This window comes from Sarcophilus harrisii, chromosome 4 (genome assembly GCF_902635505.1).
Source record: "Sarcophilus harrisii chromosome 4, mSarHar1.11, whole genome shotgun sequence".
Lineage (NCBI taxonomy): Eukaryota > Metazoa > Chordata > Mammalia > Dasyuromorphia > Dasyuridae > Sarcophilus > Sarcophilus harrisii.
This window is the reverse complement of record NC_045429.1, coordinates 49848381-49870961: the sequence shown is the minus strand read 5'-3', so window position 1 is coordinate 49870961 and position 22581 is coordinate 49848381. Positions and strand designations below refer to the sequence as shown.

At 42.5% G+C, this 22581-nt stretch overlaps 2 protein-coding genes across 7 annotated transcripts in view; one reads left to right on the top strand and one right to left on the bottom strand.

Annotated features, from left to right (window-relative positions):
- Positions 1-957: 957 nt before the first annotated feature.
- The window catches only part of LOC100922210 (carboxyl-terminal PDZ ligand of neuronal nitric oxide synthase protein), a 374239-nt gene continuing 352615 nt past the window's right edge, over positions 958-22581 (bottom strand). For all 5 annotated transcript variants that reach the window (XM_023501741.2, XM_023501743.2, XM_031936789.1 and 2 more), the window contains 2 exons: positions 13447-13777; positions 958-5275 (listed from right to left, as the gene is read on the bottom strand). In XM_023501741.2, coding sequence (XP_023357509.1) covers positions 4768-5275; positions 13447-13777 — 839 coding nt within the window. In that variant the 3' untranslated portion in view covers positions 958-4767. The remainder of the gene's footprint in view (positions 5276-13446; positions 13778-22581) is intronic.
- SPATA46 (spermatogenesis associated 46) lies at positions 17027-21335 on the top strand. Of its 2 annotated transcripts, XM_003767359.3 has the most exons (5): positions 17027-17232; positions 17773-18010; positions 18825-18904; positions 19913-20026; positions 20703-21335. In XM_003767359.3, exons 1-5 carry the CDS (start codon positions 17184-17186, stop codon positions 21236-21238), a joined length of 1017 nt encoding a protein of 338 aa, XP_003767407.1. In that variant the 5' UTR covers positions 17027-17183; the 3' UTR covers positions 21239-21335. The 2 variants fall into 2 exon arrangements, with proteins under 2 accessions (XP_003767407.1, XP_012403071.1); XM_012547617.1 differs by lacking the exon at positions 17027-17232 and having other exon boundaries at positions 17876-18010; positions 18722-18904.

Here is a 22581-nt window from a genome sequence, read left to right as displayed (position 1 = left end):
CCCAGCTCTTTCCGTTATTTCACTTAAACTCTGTGATAGTCACTTTATTCCATCAGACTTCAGTGTCACACACATGGTGACCATTAATGGAAAATGCTGCCAAAATTCTGAAGAGGAAATGAAGAATTCAAGGTACATGAGATATAATTTTTTGATCGTGGCCAATGTAGGGATTTGTTTTGCTCGACTATGCATATTTGTTATGAGGGTTTTGTTTGGTTTAGTTTGGTTTGGTTTTCAGTTTTGAGTGGCAAAGTGAGTGGGCCCCAGGGTAACCAAAATGAGTAGAAAAAAGGGTCATTGAAGCATTTTTTAAAAATGCATGGAAAATAGCACAGGCCTTGGAGTCAGAAGAACCTGAGTTCAAATCCAGCCTCGGACATTTAACACTTAGTAGCTATGCAACTCTGGAAGGCAATTGCATTGCCAAAAAACCAAATGCATGGAAGAAAACAAAAGCAAGATTCACGAGAGATACCCACACATCATACAGATGACCTTTGGAAATAATATATTAAATTTGGTGTGTTCTTGGAAAGCTGCACTTGCAGATTTGTGGCTGTATGTGCAATCTTCTTTCTCTGCTCTACTTTGCGTAGGGAAATGCTCATCTTACATGGTGTTAAGTTCAGAACAAAATAAATAAATGGATGTATCACGAGAGGATTAAATTAGATGATCTCTTAAGATACCATCCAAGTGAAAATCTGGGGTACTATGTGATCCTGGCAGGGGCAGGGGAATAGGAAAGAGCAGCACTCTCAATTATCTACTCATTGAAATGTTGAACCATGGGGTATCCCATAAGACCTTCATCTTGTTATGAATGAGGGAACAATGGATGGTTGCCTTCTTCATTTTCCTTACTGTGCCTGCCACTTGAGAATGAAAAATGTTTCTATTCCCCACTCCTTCAGCTTCCCCCCTCTCCTTGAAAGAAACAAGCCAGTCCCATCATTGTCAGGGAAAAAAACCAAACCCTTTTATTGTGCAATCAGCTGCTTTCTACAGAAAATTCCTAAAAATATATAGACTCTATAGAAGAAATAAATCTGATATTTTTCTTTCTCCCTACAACTGAATGCAACCAACAATTCTCACCCACCCTCATTCATTAAAAAGATTGGATACACATCTGTCTATATATCCACATATATAACACATATACATATGCTTCCACATGAGCAATATACATTTACATTTCCTTCTGTGCAATGTGTCATAGTGGAAAGACTGCTCTAACTTGGAGTCTGGAGGCATGAATTCCAATCTTGACTTTGTTACCCCTTTATTCCTTCCTTCTTCTCTCTGGGCCCTTTCCCTCGTCTATACACCAAAGGAATCGGACTAGAGAAACTCTAAGGTCTTTTCCAGCTCTGACGGTTCATGTCACACAGGCAATGTCAGGAAAACTCTCATGTCAGAAATGTTTCTGAGTTTTGAGTCTTTGAAAGCTCTCTGTGTGGTCTATACAAACCTGGCCATATATGTGGATATGCAGACCAAAGTGGGCGGAAAGAGTAATGGGCAAAGGAAATAGTCCATGTCTTATTTCCCTTTGTTTTTGAAGACTTGAGAATTTCCCTTTGCATCCTTCTCTTTCTCTCTCTAGATCCCCGTCCCTCTTAAGAAACCAGGCTTCCAAAGCCACCCAAAGAAGGCCACTGGCTGCATTAGCCATTTGCATAAACTTAGCTCCTTGGTTGGTAGATGACCGAGCTGAGTCTAGGAAATCACTTGGTAATTTGGGTATACGAGGTGACTTGATCTAGATGTCTCTCTTCATGTTTGGAAGTTTTAAAGTAATTGTTCACACTAGATATAATCAATCCTTCAAGAGGGAACCTGCAGGTTCCAGACTTGAGTCTCTGAGGATCCTGATGAGGTAGATAAATACCCTGTTTTGCAAGGGAGTTGGGAGGAGAGGAATTCTAAATAGAAATAGAAGAGATGCTTGGCTCCATTAATTCTATGTCTTTGATACATTTGTGTGGGAACCTTTATAATGACTTTAATGACAAATGAAGACCAAGACCGACAGACCCTTACTGGCTCAGACTCCAGAGCAGGCATTCTGTGGCTACTGATGGCAGCTTTGGAATGGAGGAAAGGTAAAGGACATGGCTTCCAAAAGAAGCCAAATTAGTATTCATGGCCTATGCTGCTATAGTCTCTGGAGAGAAATGGGGCCAAGGAAGAGATCACCAGGAGGGCAATGTCCTCACTGCTTTATTTTTCAGAGATAGCATGAGGGATCAAGGCTCAAATCGGGAGGACCCCCAGGTAACAGATCTGCAGTCCCTGAGCCAAATTAGGAAACCTAAAGTCATCAGGGAGAATGTATGCAGGGGACTGCTCGGCTCAGGGGTCTGGCCCCACTGCGTTTCTGTAACACTTTGAGAATAAATAAGGCTATGTTCTGGATGTTTGGATCCTCTAAGGCACTCTCCAATAGCTGTCCCAAGCCTTGAATAAACAAGAGAAGCTAAGGTCCAGAACCACTCTCCTGAGGAGACAGAGATGAGGTTTGTCCGGGGATGGGGAAAGCCCATTCTGTTTTGGGTTGAAAAGGAAGCTGGAGTGGAAGGGCAGAGGGAGTGGATGAGAAATCAGCATTAATGGTGACCAAGACAGAACAAGAGGCAGCCCACTCTCCAATAGCCTCTAACTTTGCACAGTTGTTTGCCTATGGCCGCATTATAAAGCAAGAAATGGCACCTGGGGAAGATCAAAGAAGGCTGCAGCTGTTGCTTAACTCCTTAAGGAAAGTCAGCGGTAGAGGCAGATGAAAAGTAAATGCAGAGCAGAGGTGAATCTCAGCACAGGAACAGGCAGGAGGAAGAGCTAGGTTAGCCTGGGGCTCCCAGAAAGCTCTGCCTTTTCTCTGGATGTGAATCCCACCCAGGCCCCTCCCTAGAAAATGAAGCCCTCCTCCATTGGGAAGCCTGGTTTCTTCTCGATGTGCAAGCTGCCTGGCCTGGGCTCACCCCCTTACATGGTCTCTTGGTCATGGGAAGGCAGCACCCCAAGACTCCTGGTGGGAAACAGGAACAAACAACGGGTTAAACTCAGAAGGAAGCACCGATAACCAGGGATAGTTTCTGTGGGTCCTGGAAGCAGGGGGAAAGTGTGAGTCAAAGCCCTGAAGAATCTGAGGAGAAAACAGGACTCTAGGGGGGCCGGCATTTGCCAAAGGACCTATTACTTGGTTAAAAGTAATTTGGCAGAGGATAAAACCATCCTAGCAATGATTTTCCACCTGTTTCACATCTTACTCCAATCCTCCTCTCACGTACTGTGCCCTCACCTTTGATTCTTAAAATACACATAAATACGCTTACTTATACCTCGCTTGAGGTTTCACATCCTCTCAGGCATGTCATTAATATCAGGACCATCCCAGAAGTGGCAGAACAACTTTCCTGATTTCCTTTATAGTTCTGGATCCTAGCAGCCGACCTCGTTCTTCCCATCAGCTTTCGGCACCTAGAGTTCCAAGGCATTTGGCCATCACAGGACCTCACAAGTCAGTTCCTGGTGGACTGAAAAAGGGATTCAAAAGAGCTTGTTCCTGCGCTATTCCCACCAGGGTCTGCTCAGCCCTGTTTCCAGTCACCTGAAATAAGGTGCTGTCTTCCCTCATGGGGAGAGCTTAAAGGATAATGAGGGTCATCAAGTTTCCAATTGAGCATCTCGCCCAAATTGAAAGGGATCACAGGGAAGGAAGAAGGGAAGAAAATGAGCAGCCTTAGTTAGGGGCATTTTCAGGTTCTACTACCCTGGGAGGACTCCGGTCAATGATCTGTGTGACTGTCCCTTGTGGCAAGCTAAATAGGGCAGGCAGCTTAGAGGCTGGTGCTCAAAGCTAGCAAACAACTTCCCCTGCTTCCTTCTCTTGTTACATGACAAAGTGAACAGGGATAATGAGGGGAGTGCGGACTAGGGACTCCGGCAGACCCACACTTAGGCTACCATTTACCTGGGGCTCAGCATGTGGCTTTCAAGGCAAGCTTAGCCATCATTAAGCCAACCAGTCACTGCCCTGTGGAACTCCTGGCCCCACACAAGTGAGACTTCCATTTCCTAAGGTAGAATTCCCAGGCTGCACCTGGTGATCGAGAGGCATTGGGAGGTACGGGTGCCAGAGGGGAGTGGGGGGAAAGGAGCCCCAGTGTCCAGCAGAGAAGTGAGCTGCATTCCGGAGACAGGATTCTAGAGATTCTTGTCAAACTGGTTTCTTTTCCTGGGGACTTGTGTATGCCTCGGAATAATGAAGTGTGGTCAGCATGTTCCCGAGGGTTACTACCAGAATTAATAGGACTTTTTTATTATTATTATCATTAAGTATCATTTATAAATCACAGTGAAATCTGCCCTGTGCCGTTCATCCTAACTGTATGTGTGTAGGTGCAACAGGGGATGAATGGGCGTAGAACAGCATTGGGAGACACCGAGGAAATAAGGGGGACTACAATGTGACAGAAATTCTTACATCCTCCCCCACCTCCATAGGAGACAAAAACCATCTAGACACAAGCAAAGCTACTACTAGGAAGCTTCTCAGGTCTCGGAGCTCCTGGGCCAAAGCAGGATTTTTACCTGGTAACCTGAGAGTGCCTTCAAGTGTGGTGGTTAAAGGGAGAGGGGGCGGGGGGGCCTGAGACAGGACCTCCCTGGACAGTGGGAAAAGAAGGCAGGGACTTCCCTTCCCAGATTTAGAGGAAGGACCGTGGTGCTCCTTTAGGGGACAAGGGTATGATGGAAGATCTACTCAAAGGACAGGAGGTCTGGGTGAGGTCCCTCATTGTCAAGGCTGGTGGTCCTTGCCCGAGGCGGGGGGCTGCCATCTTCCTGGGGCTCAGTCAGGCCGAGAGGCCCAAGGCTGAGTTTGAGGCCATTTCTTTCACTGAGGCTGGGGGAGGAAACCCTTCTCCACTCGGTCGTCCTCAGCTTGAAATCACTCTGAGAGTCTTTGTGGATGAGATCCGGCACTGACAAAGGGACCTCTCCGTTGGGCAGGCTCTCACTCCCTGGCAACTCCGTGGAACTCTCGGGTCCCAGATTGTCTTCTGAGACCGGCTCTCCTAGGCTGGGCACTGTGGAAGGCGGCTCCTGGGGTGGCCCAGCCAACAGCTCTGCCCCATACTCCAGGCTGCTCACGACAGGCTGGGGTGAAATCAGCATTTCTTGGGGGCTCTTCAGGGCTCGAGGGGTGCGCTTCTTGGTCACAGGAGGAGGTGGATCGAGGCGAGGGAATGCTTCCAAGAGAGTGGACCTACCAGGAAAGCAACAATAAAGACGCATTTTCAATAAATCTCTTAACTTACTAGTGTGTCATGTCTGCCAAGGGACTTAACCTCTTGGATTCCAGTTCCCAGAAGCCTCACCCATAAAATGGAGATAACAATTACACTATCTTCCCCGAGGAATTTTTGTAAAGAAAACCCTTAGGATTAAAGATTTTAGAAATAAAGAGACCCTTAGAAATCTAATGTTGACTTTCCATATCTGGAAACTGAGATCCTTTGTTTATGTAAATGTGAACTATTGTCCTCTTCCCCCTCCAATCCATCCTGTACAGCCCTGCCAGAAGACCTTTTTTGTGCACAAATCTGGTGGGGTCACTTGTCTATTCAGAAGTCTTGGGTGGCTCCTTACAGCCCAGAGTTTCAAAGTCCTCTGATGGAAATTCAAAGTTCTTGGGGCCAACCTACCTTTCCAGTCTTATTTCCTACTAGTACCCCTCAAACACTCTGCTCCAGGCCACCCTAGATTGCTTTGCCCCACAAGCCAACCTTGCACTCAAAGGCTCCTGAGCAGTTTTCCTTGGCGTGACCCCAATGTGCCACCCAATTTTCCTGCCCATTGTAAGAGGATGGCACAGTAGACAGGTAACTCTAGGTTCAAGTCCCATCTAGGATCCATGCTGACTGTGTGACATTAGAAGACTGGCCCTATAATAGCTTTCTGGCTGGTCTCCCTATGAATGGTCCTCCTAAATAACTAAACATCATTCCTACTCTTCCATTCTATAAACTCTAGGGACTCTCTATTACCTCCAGCATCAATTATAAAATCTACTGTTTGGATTGAACATAAAACCTTCATTACTTGGCTCCTTCCTACCTTTCCAGCTATCTTACACCAACCTTCCTTCCCACACACAGCCTCCTTGCTGTTCCTTGTTCAGGACCCTCCATCTTTGCATTGTCACTGGCTGCTTCCCATGCCTGTAATGTTCTTTTTTCCCTTCTCCACCTGGCTTCTCTAGCTTCCTTTAAGTCTCAGCTAAAGACTCTTCTCTTGCAAGAAGATTTTCCCAATCCTACTTAATCTTTGTGCCTTCCCTCTGAGACTGCTCCTCCCCTCCCCATTTATCCCGTAAATATTTTGTACATCGTTGTTTCCACATCATCTTCCCCAATAGATGAAGCTCTTTGAGATCAGAGGCTAGCTTTTTTTGCCTTTATTTATATCTCCAGCTCATGGCCCAATGCTTAGCTCATTGTTGTTGTTGTCCAGTTCTTTAGTCATGTCTGACTCTTCAAAACACCATGCACCATACCATACCAATACTCTTCGTGGGTTTTCTTGGCAGTCACTGAAATGATTTGTCTTTCCTTCTCCAGTAGATTAAGGTAAACAGGTTAAGTGACTTACCCACGGGCACATAGCTAGTGAGTGTCTGAGGCTAGATTTCAGTCAGGTCTTCCTGACTCCAGATCCACAGCCTATCTCCTGATCCACCTGGATGCCTTGGAGTATAGTAGGCACTTAATAAATGTTGATTGACCGATTATAATATTTCTAAAGTAGTTTAGAAGTACTTCATGGTTGTTGTGAAAGTCAAATACTATAATTTTGAGACAGAAAAGTGGCACAGCAGATGGAGCAGGGGATTTGGAGTTAGAAAGAACTGAGTTAGAATTCTTCCTGAGATACTTACTAGCTTTGTGATCCTGGGCAAGTCAGCCTTAGTTTCCTAATCTGTAAAATGGGAATAATAATAGCATATCCCTCATGGAGTTATTGGGAGGACCCAATGTATATAAAGTGTTTTGCAGACTTTAAAACATTATATTATATAACTGCGAAATGTACTATATAAATGTAAGCTCAAATCCATATGGCCCTCTGTTCTCAAACCCTAGCTACAGTCCTGTGCTGTATGACACATAATTCAGGACAATGTCAATTCTTTGAGTTAAAGGATTGTCTCATTCTGATGGACAACTGGACAACAACAACATGAGCCAAGCGTTGGGCCACATTCCGGAGATAAAAGGCAAAATAAATAAAAAACTAGCTTCGGATCTCAAAGAGCTTAGTCTATTGGGGAAGATGATGTGGAAACAACTAGTACAGTGGCTACTGCATAGTAGGCGCTGAACAAATGCTTGCTGATTGATTGTTTTTAATGTTTATGTTTCCTCTTTCCAACAAGAACATGAATTTCTCATGGGCAAGGACTGCATTTTACCATACTCTAAAATTATTAAGAGACACACATTGAAATCAGCAATCCAGTTGGCTGCCATTTGGAGGAAGGCAGTCACTTTTCTATAATCTACCTTGATTGTTCCTCACTGTACTTGGAGAGTTATAAGGGGGCTGGAACCTATCCAGAAACAACCTCCAGTAGCACTGGCAAACTCACAATAAGTAATGATGCTGCCAGTCAAATCACAGACACCCAAAGAAAGATCAGGGGCATAGTGATTGAGAGAAAGAAAAGATGTGAAGGTGATCTGAGAACTGACTAAGACTCTCCACCCTCCCCCACCTTTGGGGAGATAATAGGGAGGGACTCTGAATAAAAATAAATTTTTAATTCAGAGGCTGTTTTGGCTCATAAAAGTTTAGAGAGGAATGAGATGTCAGTGATTATCCAAGCAGATTTATAAGTGAATAAGCCTTCCATCGATAATGCCCCCAACACAAGGTCAAAAAGCCTCCACTCAAAACTCCAAGTGGAAGAGAATTTACTATCTTCAAAGGTCATTCCTTCCACTTTTAGAAATTTAATTATTAGCAAGTTTTTTTCTTGAGCTGAAATCCATCTCTCTACAACTACATCCTTTCTAAGTAAAAAAAATCTTGCCCTATTTCCACATGGCAAATTTTCCAATATTAAAAGCTAGCTACTTCTTAGCCTTCTTTTTTCCGTGTTATACATCTTTAGGTAATTCTAATGATTTTTGTCTCTTTGATCAAATCCTCTCTCATTTTGCTGGTCACGCTCTCAGAATCCGAATTGTCTCCAGCTTATCAATGTCCTTTCTAAAATATATTGCCTACAACTGACTACAAAACCCCAGATGTGCTCCGACCAGTGTAGATTACAGTGGGACTCCTTGAGAATTATAGGATGTCAGAGGAAGCATCCAGTCCAACCCAGAGCTGAAAAAAAAAAATGCTTTCATTGATGGAGCTAAGTATTTGTCCACCCTCGGCTTGCAGACTCCCATCAAAGGGAACTCACTGCCTCTTGGCACAGTCCATTCTAATTCTGAGCAGTTCTAATATTTAGGAAATATTGCTTTATAGGAAACATTTATTTACTGTGGCTCTGCAATGTCTATCATTGTTTCTAGCCTTGTGAACCAAGTAAGCAAGTATGATGATACCAGCAAAAATTATGTTTTCTCTAAGTCTCCTCTTCTCTAAGATGAACATCCCCAGTTTCTTCAACCAGCCCTTATAAATTATGAACTTAACTCATCTGAAAATACTCTTCAGGACATTTTCTAGTTTACCAATGTCTTTCCTAAAATGGGAGTACCCAGAAATGAATGTAGTACTCCAGATGGTCTGATGGAGGCAGAGCAGCAAATCTATGACCATCCTTTTTGAAAATCAATAGGTGAAGCTCCCTTTAGGGAGTTTTGCTTTCTTCAGACCCCCTTCTGCAAGGAGATCTGGGATGTCAAGTGATCACAAAACAAAACTACCTATGGACAGGAGATATGAAGGGGGTGAGTGTGACTTTGATTGCTATATTGTAAACAAAAATTTTCTTAAACTCCAAGGAATAAAGGTGGGAAAAGGAGCCAAAATAGGTTTTAATGTATAAACACTTGAATTTCTGTAGAGCCACCACGAAAACATATAACTATGTGATGATGGTTGACAGGGAAAGGCTTATGGTAGAACAAGGACTGGCTTGGGTGAATGGAAAGGAGAGGATGAAGAAGCCCTGACAACTGACTGGCTAAGGAAAATAAAGGAGAGGGATGAATCCAAGAGAATTCTAGGGTTATAAACTGAATAGTCTTGGAAGATGATGGTGTCCTTATTAGAGACAGGGAAGTCTAAAGGTGGAAAGGATTTATGGGGGGAAACAAGAAAGAGAAATAATGAATTCAAGTCTCCTGACCCAAATAAATTATATTGTAGCCACTAAAAGAGTGGGCATTTGTAGAAGCCACTGCCAGGGATCTTGAAGGCTTTCTGAAAGATAGAGAGAGACGACAGAAGAATGAAGATGGGTAATTCCAAAGGAAAGAAAAATACTTCCAAAATAATTCCAAAGGGAAGAATAATACTGGAAAACTACCTGATAAGCTTGATGCTTTCTCTGGCAAAAATTCTAGGCCATGTAAGTGAATAATGAGAATACTAATGGGTGGGGGGAAAGAAGTGATATAGAACTTGGATCTGAGAGACAGGTCGATTTCTCCTTCATTTTACAGATGAGAAAAACCAAGGTTCAGAGCTGTTAAATTCCAAGATCTTCCAGTAATTAAGAAGCAGAGCCAGATTCTAACGTAGATCTTCAAGTTCCAAAATCAGTACTCTTTTCACTGTATGGTACCCATCAAGTTCAATTTACTAAAAATAAGTCATATCAGACTCAACATTTCCTCTTCCTGAAGACTAGCAGATCAGAGAAATACTGCTGGGTTTCAGCAAGACATTTGGTGAAAATATGGACAAGATGGAGAAATTTAAGTTGAATGACCATACAATGAAGTAGATTCCCAACTCTTTGAAAGGATACCCAAAGAGCATTGTTTAATGGATCTAGACCACGTTGAAGGGAGGTGAAAAAGCACGGGGCTCTGTTTTCTGCCCTGCTTCACACATCAATGACTTGAATGAAAGTGTAGCTGTCAAGGATAGTTAATAAATTAGATGATAGAGTCAAGATTCAGTAAGACAGGCTGGAATGATGGACTGCATCTATCAAGTTGAAAATTGAGAATGATAAATGAAAAGTCCTGCACTTGGATTGAATTTTAAAAAAACTACACATTAATAGTTGACATTTATGTTCTGTTTTAGGGCTGCCATGGTCTCATTTAATACTTATAGCTTGAAAATTAAGAATGATAAATGGAAATTCTTACACTTGGTTTGAATTTAAAAAAAAACCTACACATTAATCACATTAATAGTTGGTATTTATGTGATGTTTTGGAGCTGACATGATTTAATTTAATTAATTAATTAACTTTTTTTTTTTTTTTTTTTTTTTGCTGAGGCAATTGGGGTTAAGTGACTTGCCCAGAATCACACAGCTAAGGAAGTGTTAAGCATCTGTGGTCACATTTGGACTCAGGTCCTCCTGACTTCAGGGCTGGTGCTCTATCTATTCCATCACCTAGATGCCCTTCAATTAATTCTTAGAGCTGAATTGGAGTGCTTGCCTTTTCCAGGGCTCAGTACCCCATCTTTTCCTTCTGGTCATTTGCATGGGCCTGTCTCCCATAACTGGAATGCATTTTCTCCGTATTCCTATATCTTAGATGTCGTTGCTCCCCTACAAGGTTAGTTGAATTCGTGTGCCATTTCCTTATGGTAAGCCTTTCCAGATCCATTTCTCCTTAAATTATCATGAATATGCTTATCTATATACAGTGAATCTCACACCAGTAAAATATATAGCTCTGAGAGAAATGATTATTAAATAATTAATTGTTTAATATCGCGGAGATCCTGGGCTTTTCTCTCCCTGAAACTTTCTTCTATGTTAGTCCAAGCTAGCATCTGAAAGACATTGTAGATGGATGTGATAGCTCAAATGCTCTGAATACATGCATTTTGATACTGGATGGGACTTATTGCCCCACCCAACGAGAGAACCTTACACAGAATTTAATTTAAGGTAAATTCTGGTCCACTATTGATTCATTGTTGGTGGAGTTGTGAACGAATCCAACCATTTTGGAGAGTAGTTTGGAACTATGCTCAAAAAGTTATCAAACTGTGCATACCCTTTGATCCAGCAGTGTTACTAATGGGATTATATCCCAAAGAGATTATAAAGAAGGGAAAGGGACCTGTATGTGCACGAATGTTTGTGGCAGCCCTTTTTGTAGTGGCTAGAAACTGGAAACTGAATGGATGTCCATCAGTTGGAGAATGGATGAATAAATTGTGGTATATGAAAATTATGGAATATTACTGTTCTGTAAGAAATGACCAACAGGATGATTTCAGAAAGGCCTGGAGAGACTTACACGAACTGATGCTGAGTGAAATGAGCAGGACCAGGAGATCATTATATACTTCAACAACAATACTAGATGATGACCAGTCCTGATGGATCAGGCCATCCTCAGCAACGAGATCAACCAAATCATTTCTAATGGGAGCAGTAATGAACTGAACTAGCTATACCCAGAAAAAGAACTCTGGGAGATGACTAAAAACCATTACATTGAATTCCCAGTCCCTATATTTATGCACACCTGCATCTTTGATTTCCTTCACAAGCTAATTGTACAATAATTCAGAGTCTGATTCTTTTTGTACAGCAAAATAATGTTTTGGTCATGTATACTTATTGTGTATCTAAGTTATATTTTAATATATTTAACATCTACTGGTCATCCTGCCATTTAGGGGAGGGGGTGGGGGGGGTAAGAGGTGAAAAATTGGAACAAGAGGTTTGGCAATTGTTAATGCTGTAAAGTCACCCATGTATATATCCTGTAAATTAAAGGCTATTAAATAAAAAAAAAATAAAATAAAATAAACCTAGTTTTCAGATAAAAAAAAAAAAAAATTCTGGTCCACTGTGCCAGGTCTGAGCAGAGATGGATACTTTTTTTTGTTTAATTTGCCCTAGGTGGGTAATTAGCATTTATGGACTGTTTTAAGGCTGACATGATCTCATTTAATCCTTATAATTTGAAAATTAAGAATGATAAATGGAAATTTCTATACTTGGGTCAAATAAAAAAAACAACTACACACTGATAATTGGACAAGAAATAGATGGTATTGGCTAAGACTGAGTGATCTGTCATTTCTCCACACTCTTATTAGAAAAAGCCCACCTCTCCTTACAATATTCATTTTGTTATTACTTGTTAACCCATCAGAGTTGATTGCCAACTTCAGGAACACCCATTTTTCCAAGGGCATATAAGCCTTTAGTAGTTCTATGAAAGGGGTCTTTGGCATTTGAGAGTGCTACTGATCCCTTTTATTAACTATTATTAGCATGATTAATAAAATGATTAATTACCCAGAAACTAGGTCTCTTGAACTTTTTCTGTCACAGCTCCTTAAGAGCAGGAACGGATTTCCATTTTCTTTTTCTCCCAGTGCCCAACTGCATTGGTACATGAGCATAAGCATTTTTGTTTCTTTAGATATGTGATTTCATGATTTTAGAGAGCTCTCAGGGCAGAACACTCCCATTACTAGTGAAGATGATGAATGTTCTGTAATTTATAGCTTTTAAGAGAGTGGCCTGAGGTCACACATTCATGATATGTCAACGGAGGGCTTTCAATCATGGTCTTTTTGCTCTGAACCTGGGTTCTCAATCCACTTAGTCATGCTGCCTTTTTATAGATTTTTTTTTTCATTTTTATTGATGAAAAAGCTGAGCTCCAGAGAGATTATGTCTTACCCATGCTCAGAGCTAGTGAGTGACAAAGGCCAGATTTAACTAAGTCTTTATCTACTGCACTCTCTCAGATATAGAATAGGGCAGATGTGGCCAGATGGCATTAAATGTGAAAAAAACTTGAGAGTTTTAGTGGATTTGGTGTCTTAGTTATGAATTAATGGTATGACAGGGCAGCCAAATAAAAGCTAATAGAGTTTAAATTTCATTAAAAGGCATTATACAAGAGCAAAGTAAGGATGGTGAAATAAAGATAAGTGAGTTCTCTTAGCTCTCCCAAATTCTTCACCAAACAACTTTTAAAAAGCCTTAAAACAAAATCTAGAGTGGTGGAACCCACAAAAGAACAGGATGAAATTATTTTCTAGCCCAAGACAACTTAGAAGGTTGAAAGGAAATGCATATCTCACTGGGGTGAAAGCAGAGCCCAGTCCTGCACTGATGGTACACCGGTAAGTCACTGCAGGCCTTGGGAGTAGGTGTTGGGGGAAGGTGACTGAATCCATAGTGGCAACTTCCAGAGCTCTCGGCCCATAGAGAGTAAAGGGTTGAACAACTATTCAGACATTTTGCTGGCAACTCACCTTTCTTCTTCTTGCCAGCTTCCTGGTGGAGCATCATCCGGAGCAGACAGTGTGGCTCCTGCATTTTTGTTGATCTCCATCACTCCTGCAGTGTTCCCGAGATTCCCTGGCTCTTTTCTCCGCAAGAAATCATTGACCTTGGCTCCCACAGCCTTCCCTAGGTTCTTGAGATGCTGGCTGCTGCCCACTCGGAGGCCCGGCCCACTTGGTTCCATGGGGCCCAAAGCTGTTGAGCTGAGGGCGGTAGACTTGGACAGGTGGGGAAAGGAACGGCTTGGCTGCAACTTTGGTGTGGGCGCTGTGTTAGAATTCTCAAACATGCTTTGGTCAACTGGGAACAGAAATGGATAAAGAAGCAGGTAGGTAAAGAGGGAAATGGGAATTAAGGAACAAAAACTTGTTTTTTTTTTTTTTCACCTGGACTCAATAGACCTCATCTCCCCTACTCTATTTTTTATAACTGCACAAGCAATTTTCAATAAAACACCATTCTTTACCACAATTTTTTCAACATCTAAAAAGCTTTGGAAATATTCAGGAAAGAGCTGACTAGTCTATTCCTAAATTCTTTTAAATTCATAGACTAGATATATGCAAAATAGTGACTAAATCCATAATCAATATATTGTTTCACAATTAATTTTAGAGTTCCAGAGCTTACTTGTCGATATTTTCAGTGATTTGGATCTGAATCCTCAACAGTCTTCCTGGCTCATCATTTCATAGATGAGAAAACAGGTTTAAAAATTGTTCAACTTTTGATAGGTGGGAACATAATTGATCTGGGAGTTGTATCCAATTCCTCCCATTCTAAAGCTACTCCTCTTTCATTGTACTATGTTGCTTCTCTTTAATCCACACTTTTAATGTGTGGATTAGCTCTATTAATTCTTTTCAACCCTCCATCTCTTGAGCTTAGCATTTCAGGAAAGAGTGGGAAACAACCACTTGACATGTCCATTCATACCACCAGACCTTGGAAGCAGTTAAGAACTTAAAAAGGGATGGAAGATGTTATTGCTATACCACAAAATACCATGACCACTTCTATCCAATTATGTGACTCATCACACATCTGGGTGATGGGATGGGATGGCTCAGGAGGACCAGGAGACTTTTCTATAGAACTCTACCCATGCACCCATCCTATCCTTGCTTATAAGCATGGAATTGATAGGTAGATAAAACAAACTGACTGGTTCATATTATCTAGAGTCTAGAGCTCGACTGTTTGTGCCTGTTGACAACTAAAGAGGAGGAAAATGGCAGCAGCTGGGATTCATAGAATCTCAAGAGAAATGGCAGACCTTAGAGGCCAACCAGTCCAACCCTCGCCCACTTGGGGTGCTGGTTTCTTGGGGGAGGTGGGCAGAGCTGTGAGTGACTATTCCAGAGTAGAGGGAAGTTATGTATTGCATTTTGATGGCTCACCTACACTTACACAACCCCCCAAAAGTATTCTCTTTTGCTTTTCCATTTTCCAGCAAGGCAGACTCTACTGCCTCTCCAGTTTTATGTAGCACTCATTCTTAGATACTATTAGAGATTTTATTTATTATTGAAGATTACATGGTTTAGGGATCATTTGACCCTGAGATTATTAACTGAGACTCAACAAATTTCCTTTCTCTGGGATTGAGTTTAGCTGAATTAAATTCCTGTCTCTTAAATGAGAGAAGTAGGGGTGGGGGACAAACAGGAACTGAGAACCCCATCTTTTAAATGAAAAAAAAAGGGGGATTATGAGAATTTTAATTGGTGTGGCTGGATTGTCAGCCTAACCAGTGATTTTTCTGCTAGGTTATACTGCTTCTATGATCATCACTTGTGCATTTTAACCCAGAGATGATTAGAGACACAGGCACAAGTAGAATTCCTGGGACTTGAGGACTGGATTCTCCCTCTACCCATATATAGTAAATGAATCTTGTTCATCTCCTGAAGGGGAGATTGAGCAAAGAGTCCCTGGAATCCTTAACACCCCCCTTTTAGGTGGTTGTACCCCACTGCAACTTTCTCAGAGAAACCCACATTGTGATATATTCTTCATTTAGATGTATCTAAATTTATATTACAGAGCAGGTGTCTCTGCCCTTGGCTGGTGGGTAGAGTAGGAGTCGACAGCTCTTCCCTCTCACAAGTTTCAGGCAGTGGTATCCTGTGTCAACTCCTCTGGACGAGCAAGTTTCTACATATAAAGAAAATTCAGAGGGGAAAGGATGGTATAAAACTTTTCTCCTTCAGCAATAAAAAGCTTCCTACCTTTCATCCCTTTAACTCTTCCCTACCATGGTCCCCTGAACTTGACTTCTCAGAAAAGTGGTTGGAAATAGGACTATTGTAGGTCCCATCTATTCATATCAAGTAATTGGGAAGAAACAGAACTTTTTCGGGAGGGACTCCATCCAAATCACCTCTGAGTGTACTGATGGGCAACTTGCTCCATCCAGGCCATATTCAATCTCACCCACACACTCTACATGGAATATCAGGATAAGTCTTTAACAGTCTCCAACAATAGAGCTTGACTGCTTCCTAAATGTTTATATGGTGGCTTTTTCTTAATGACCATCACTGACTCTCATTTTTAAATAAAGTTCATTCTGCTTCTTTAGGGGCAAAGCCTGTCACTTAGCAGGAAAAATCTTTGAAATTAACCCATTTAACTGTGTTTACCAAAGGCATAGCACATTTTAGTTTGAGACTCAAGGAGTCATAGGACCCAACAACAGGATGGAGAAGCTGAAACTTTCTTTTCCTCCCAGTGTAGCTGTGTCATTTGAAGTTTTTCAAGTTATCAGGCAAAGATAGCTAATTGAAGGGAAGCACCCAACAAATATAAAGCTCAAAAATAAGAAAATGTTGCTGTTATCATTTTGGATCTCTACTCCTCTCCCATAGACAGGAGCCTGCTCACACATGACATATTTATATAGAGCATCTCAGTAGTCAATTTAGACCACTACATACTACCATTTGAAATTCAAATTCAGTTCTACAAGTAATTATTAAGCACCTGCTAAGAGTACCAGATATTAGAAAATCAAAGGCAAACATTACATTATTCCTTATTCCCTGCCCTCAGGAAATTTACATTCTATTGGGAAGGGGGGATGTATTTTCCCTCCCATTTATTAAAAAAGTTATCCTTCAAATAAAGCCTATTTTATATTATTTTCTAATGAGTGCATATGCATGTATGTGTCTTGTTTCCACATGGAGAACACAAGTTCCTCAGAGAAGATCCCATATCAGATTTCATGGTAACTCCACAGTGGGCATTCAAATGTTTACTGAAATGCATTCATTCTGTGTAAACAATTGAGTTTACTGTATATTCTGGAATATTCCAATATTCTCAGTCTGGGGGTGAGCTGGAACTCTTTCCTAGTTCCTTCTCTCTCCCAGAACCCCAGGAATCCTTTCCAAAATCATACTTGGGCAAGACTAATATATGTGGCCTGTGGGTAAATTCTGGTAGCCTTTCCGGAATATCCTGCTGGGAATTATGATTTTCCCCCAAGCCATGACATGTCTCGACTCCCCCACCCCTCGTGGTCTGAGTGGTACCAGGCCACGTTTCCTTGACAACCACCATATAGATAATCAACAATCAAATTTGGGGGGTGGGAGAGAAGGCAGAGTACAGCAACAGCATCGTCTCAGCTAGGACATCCATGGGCATTGGCATGAATCAAGGAAGAGAACACAGAAGCTTGATCTCCTAAGATACAAGAATGTCTGAGACAACTCCCCAGAAGCACAGGGCTCCAGTGATTATTGGAGGCGAGAATGACTGGACCTGGGACCAGGCCTCCCTCCCCCAACACCACCACACACAGCATGCACACACAGGGGCAGAGAAGGGGGCATTCTGCAGCATGCGTCACCGGTGGGGGAAAGGGTGTCTTACCTGACCCAGACAGGGGCTCGGAAAGCAGGCAGGAGAGAAATGAGAAAGAAAGAAACATTGTGTGAAGTGACCAGTACAGGAAGGTGTCTAGAACTGCCCCTGAGCCTCCGACACGGAAATGCCAGGGGGACACCTCAGGCCAGAATGGGGTCTTCCTGCCAGGAGCATAATGGGAATCTCAGAGATGACCAGCTCAGTAAATGACTGGCTTGTGGCCGCTTTGCCTTTCAGCATTTTCAGAAGTGAGAGCTTCTCCCCCGTTATATTTTAGAGTGCTTTAACAGCACTAGGTTTATTATTTTTTTAAAGTGATGTCAGTGGTGGAAAGTGAATGGAAAAAGGGGGGAAATGAAATCCCAGGTGCTCCAGGCCACTTCAGTTTCACTTATCAATATCTACCTATCATTTCCTAGGATGCAAATCACGGCATCCTAAAATGTTCCACCTGGAAGGAATGAGAGGTCATCGATTTCAGCCCTTCCTTGTGACAGATGAAGACAATGAAGTGCAAAATGGGGGGATTACTTGTTCAAAGACACACTGTTATTTGCTAGCCAAGCGAGGCCTGGGATCTCACCCCCCACTCCGTTATTCTTTCCATTGTACAATGATGCCTCGAATGACAGTGCTAAGACAATCCAAGTTTCCAAGGTAAGCCTTGATTATTTCCACTATAGCTGCTTCTACCAAACAGGGGTATTTATTATGTTACACACTCCTATGGTCTCAGTGAAGGAATATTTCTCTCACTACTTTCCCACTGGGTAGGCCCCCTGAAGAAATACAGAAAGACCAATTCCCCTTTTCTCTCCTCACCACCTCTCCTCTCTTCCCCCACAGGCAAACCCACATACTTTTTCCCATGCTCCATACAATTTTCTCAGTCCCTTCTCAGTAGGGACCCCAGCATTTCCATATATCTCCCCCAGTATAACTTAGCACACTGTCGTACATCCTAACGGATGACCATGGTGATAAAAAAGCCTGGAATGGAGTGCTTGATTTTATTTTTATTTTTTAAGGGTAGGAAGGAGGGGATAGTAAGAAAAGAAGGGAATTAATTTGGAAAAAGAGATTTTGGGGGGGCTGGGTGAAAGGCAATGAAGAAAGATAAAAATAGGAGGACATCAAGGAAGGTCCTACAGAGAGAAAGTCACCATGATTTTTATTCTTCCTTGGGTGATACTTAGGACAGACCCAAGCTGTGTAAAACTTACTTAGGAATGGTAGAATCAAGTGAAATAAGAATTTAGAGTTAGCCGAAGGAAAGAGGGGATTTAAACCCTTCTTTGGACAGCAATTGGTCCAGCTGTGCTGGCAAGTGGAATCATGTGACCTTCTTATGATGTCAAATGATCTCAGAATGTTTATCGCCTGGACAACACAACTAGCATCTAAGGAGGAAGAGAAAGCCATCTCCATAACTTACCAAGAGTCAGAACATGGAGAACTTCTCTCTCCTTAGCATTTCAGGACCACGGATCTCTTCCTCTGCCATGAATACTTTTCCTGATATTACATCCTCTCGCGCAACCAGCTTACCAGGTAAACTATGGGTGAAGCTGGGAACCATGAGTTTATCTTTCTTTGAAGTACTTTATTAGCCCCCCTGGCTGATGTATAGGACCAGAAACTTAAAGTGTCTAATTATTTATTCTTCTACATGGGTGGTGGGTCATGGAAAGTACCAAATGGTTAATATTGTTTTCGCTTCTATATCAGGGGATAAACAAAACATATCCTGTCAATTTTCTGTAATTTTTTATCCCTTTAGTTTGTATTGATTTCCAAAATGAAACATGTATTTTCTTAAAATGATTTACCACTCTAATCATCATGGTATACTCTGGCTTTGGTTAGATAAATTACAGAGAAATCTAGCCTTTGAGTCCACCATCTAATGTGAAAAAACTTATTGATATGGACAAAGAGAATACGGTTTTGGCAAACCAATGAGTGGTGGTGGTGTTTTTTTTCCTTATGCTCCCCTTGGTTATATAAACAAGATTGTGATACAAGATCAAAAACTGCTATTTCTTGGGAAACAAGCTGTGTATTTAAGCTTAATCAACTCCACCGGGCCAACAAGGTAGAATGCCCAGTACTTTAATCCTGACCAGTGGTGGTCATTTTTGACTATGTGTGAGGTCTCTGGGTCAGAGGTCCTCCATGACACTGTATGGAACCTGTGCTTGTAACCCTCCACAAGAGACACTAAGTTCAGGATTATTTAAAACCCCGCATACAGAATACAAGGGCGGCTTGAGAGAGAGAGAGGGTGGACCAGGAGGAAGAACAAAGTTGTCTCCTTCACCCCACCTGCTCTTTCCTGTATTTCAATGAAATGGTCCCATTCAGAAATCTCCTAGAACATCATTTGAAATGGCCTTGCCTCATTGCATTGCATGTTCGTGGTGTCATCTCAGTCCCAAGAGATCATTTGGCAAAGATGAGAACAAAGAACCAAAGAGGAAGCTCCCCCCGATCCTGCTGGATGTTGCAGAAGGGCGACTCTCCACTTAGCTTACCAGAGTATTTCCTTCTGTCACTCAGACATCTCAAAGACTCCTGGACCTGGTGAGGTGCCCACCCCTGCTCAGGTCCTGCCACCCCAGTACCAATGCAGTGCTCTCCGGCATGGGGTACATAACACGGTGTTCTCAGCAGGTGAGGTCTTCCCCAACCGTGTGTGTGTTCACGTAGACAGAGCTATGTAGGTGCATGTATCCGTGTACATCTATGTCTGTGAAACTGGAGTGAGAGGACTGCTCCCGAAGGCAGGGAGGTTGAGAAGCTTTGCCACCACAGCCCGTGTTTTCTGCTTCTCTCACTAATCCTTTTATTCTCTAACCCACCACCCCTTGACTCCCAGGAATCAGGGTGAAGGGAAAAAGGTCAGCGAGGGAGGAAAAATTAATTGGTCATGAAATGTAAACATTGCTAGTGTAAATGCTGAACATGGAATTGTGTTGCGGGCTGCCTTCTGGGTGGTGTGTCTGTGTCTTCAGGGGAAGGGTTATCTCCAGGGAAGGACTATCTCAGGAAGCGGCAAGATTCGGCCAGGTCACACGCCAAACTTTCAAGATCATTGCCCAAGATTATGACTATTTTGCCCCAGAGACTGAACTGCTGTCAGACTTAACCCATCTAAAAACAAACCAAAAAAAAAAAAAAAAAAGGAAACAGGTTGAATGCCCCAAATTGTTCTCCCAAATCCACCGGTGCTTCTCAGACCTCCAACTCACTTCCTCTACGGGGGACACCCAGCCCCCAACTTTATCAAGCCCAGAGGGATTCCCCAAGCACTAGAGGCTTAGGTTCAGCTCTTTTCTTCCCTTAATAGACTGTGCCTTGGGGGACACACCAAACACTGAACAGCTGAGGCGGAATTGTACCATCTACCGGCCCTGGTTCTCCCCTTATAGCTACTTTGTGTGCACAGATAAAGAAAGTCACTTGGACACCTACAGCTTCCCAGAGGTACAACGGGATGAGGGCAGGGAGGGCAGGGGGGACACTGGCCAGCCTGAGGATATGGCCGAGAGCATCTGCTCTTCCTCCTCCTCCCTGGAGAACGCCTGTCCCCGGGAAACCACCAAGAAACCCAGACCCGGCCTGGACTCCAAGGACTACATCACATCCCAAGACATCCTGACAGCTTCCAAGTGGCACCCCGCCCAGCAGAATGGCTACAAATGTGTGGCATGCTGCCGCATGTACCCCACGCTGCACTCGCTGAAAAGTCACATCAAAGGAGGGTTCAAGGAAGGCTTCAGCTGCAAGGTGTACTACCGAAAACTCAAAACTCTCTGGGGAAAGGAGCAGAAGGCACGGCCAGGGGACAGGGTCTCCACCAGCAGCTGCCAGACTTTCAAGTAGACTTACAGCAGCCCATTAGATCAGACCAAAGGAAAATACAGGGGGTTAAAAACTATGTTATGTCTAAAGAAGTGAGAATAAATCAAAGTATTAGTCACAAGCTGGTATTAAGTCTGACCATATGGTAATTTCTCTGTCCTGATGGTAGCTGGGGAATGATAGATACATTTGGGTTGATTTGGAACTGGTTGAAAGAATAAGATCCCCAAAGCAGTCATTAATACATCCATGTCACATTGGAAGGGGAGATCTTTAATGAAGTGCCCCAGGAATCTCAAGCTTCATCTGGGACCCAACCTTTACCAGTTATTTAAATGGGTATAAATGGCACATGCATCACTTTTGGTTGGATGACAGAATCGAGACCCAAAGTGACTTCACCAGTTTAGGATAATGGGCCAAATGAAATTAGATGAAATTTAATAGTGGTAAATATATTCTGTTATGAATTTTAAAAATCAACTGGATAGAAGATAAAGGAGCTAAGGCTAGAAATAAGTCCTGTACAAGGATGCTGAGGACTTTAGTTGCTACAAGTGAGCCAGTGGTGTTTTTTAGAAGTCACAAAAGGGAATGCAATCTTCATTTGTGGTAAGAGAGACCTAATTAATGCCCAGAATGAAGGAGGTGATCAATCCCTGTTTCCCAAATTACATTTCCTCTACTCAGTTTTTGGTGTTTCCATTTCCCAACTAGATTCACCTAATCTTGGGGATTCCTGCAAGCTTCATGTTTCTTTAGTAACTTGGGTCACTAGAAGACCATTTACTTCTCCCTCAGGCCCTGGAATGATCTAGTGATCTCTTACTGTCACAGCATGAGGGGAAATATTCATTTTTGGTGTTTGGGGACTGAATGCCATCTCCTTATGGATGGAAAAAATTTCAGATACTTCCTGGAAGAAGTAATCAGTTGGACACTCTAATTTTTTGTAAGGATGGGTTTTTTTTTTTCCTATTTTTTGGGGGGGGGGTTAAAACAATTGGGATTAAGTGACTTGCTCAAGATCACTCAGCCAGTATTGTGTCTGAGGCCAGATTTGAATTCAGGTCCCCCTGACTAAAGGGCTGTGCCATCTAGCTGCCCTAGGATGACGTCTTCACATCTGGAAATATTTCTTAGTAAAGTAAATGATATGAGAATGGGTATAAGCTCACTGTACTGGGAAAGTGAGAAAGCCAATCCTATCTCATCCCTCATGAACCTCACAAGAGACAATATCTAGACAATTAGGTTCCAATAGGGGAGAGCAGCACGGCGAGGGTGAGGTTTGTGGGGTACTTCCAGATTTTCTCTCCAGAGCAACTTCCCAACAATTTACTTCCCCATTCCGTGGAAGAATT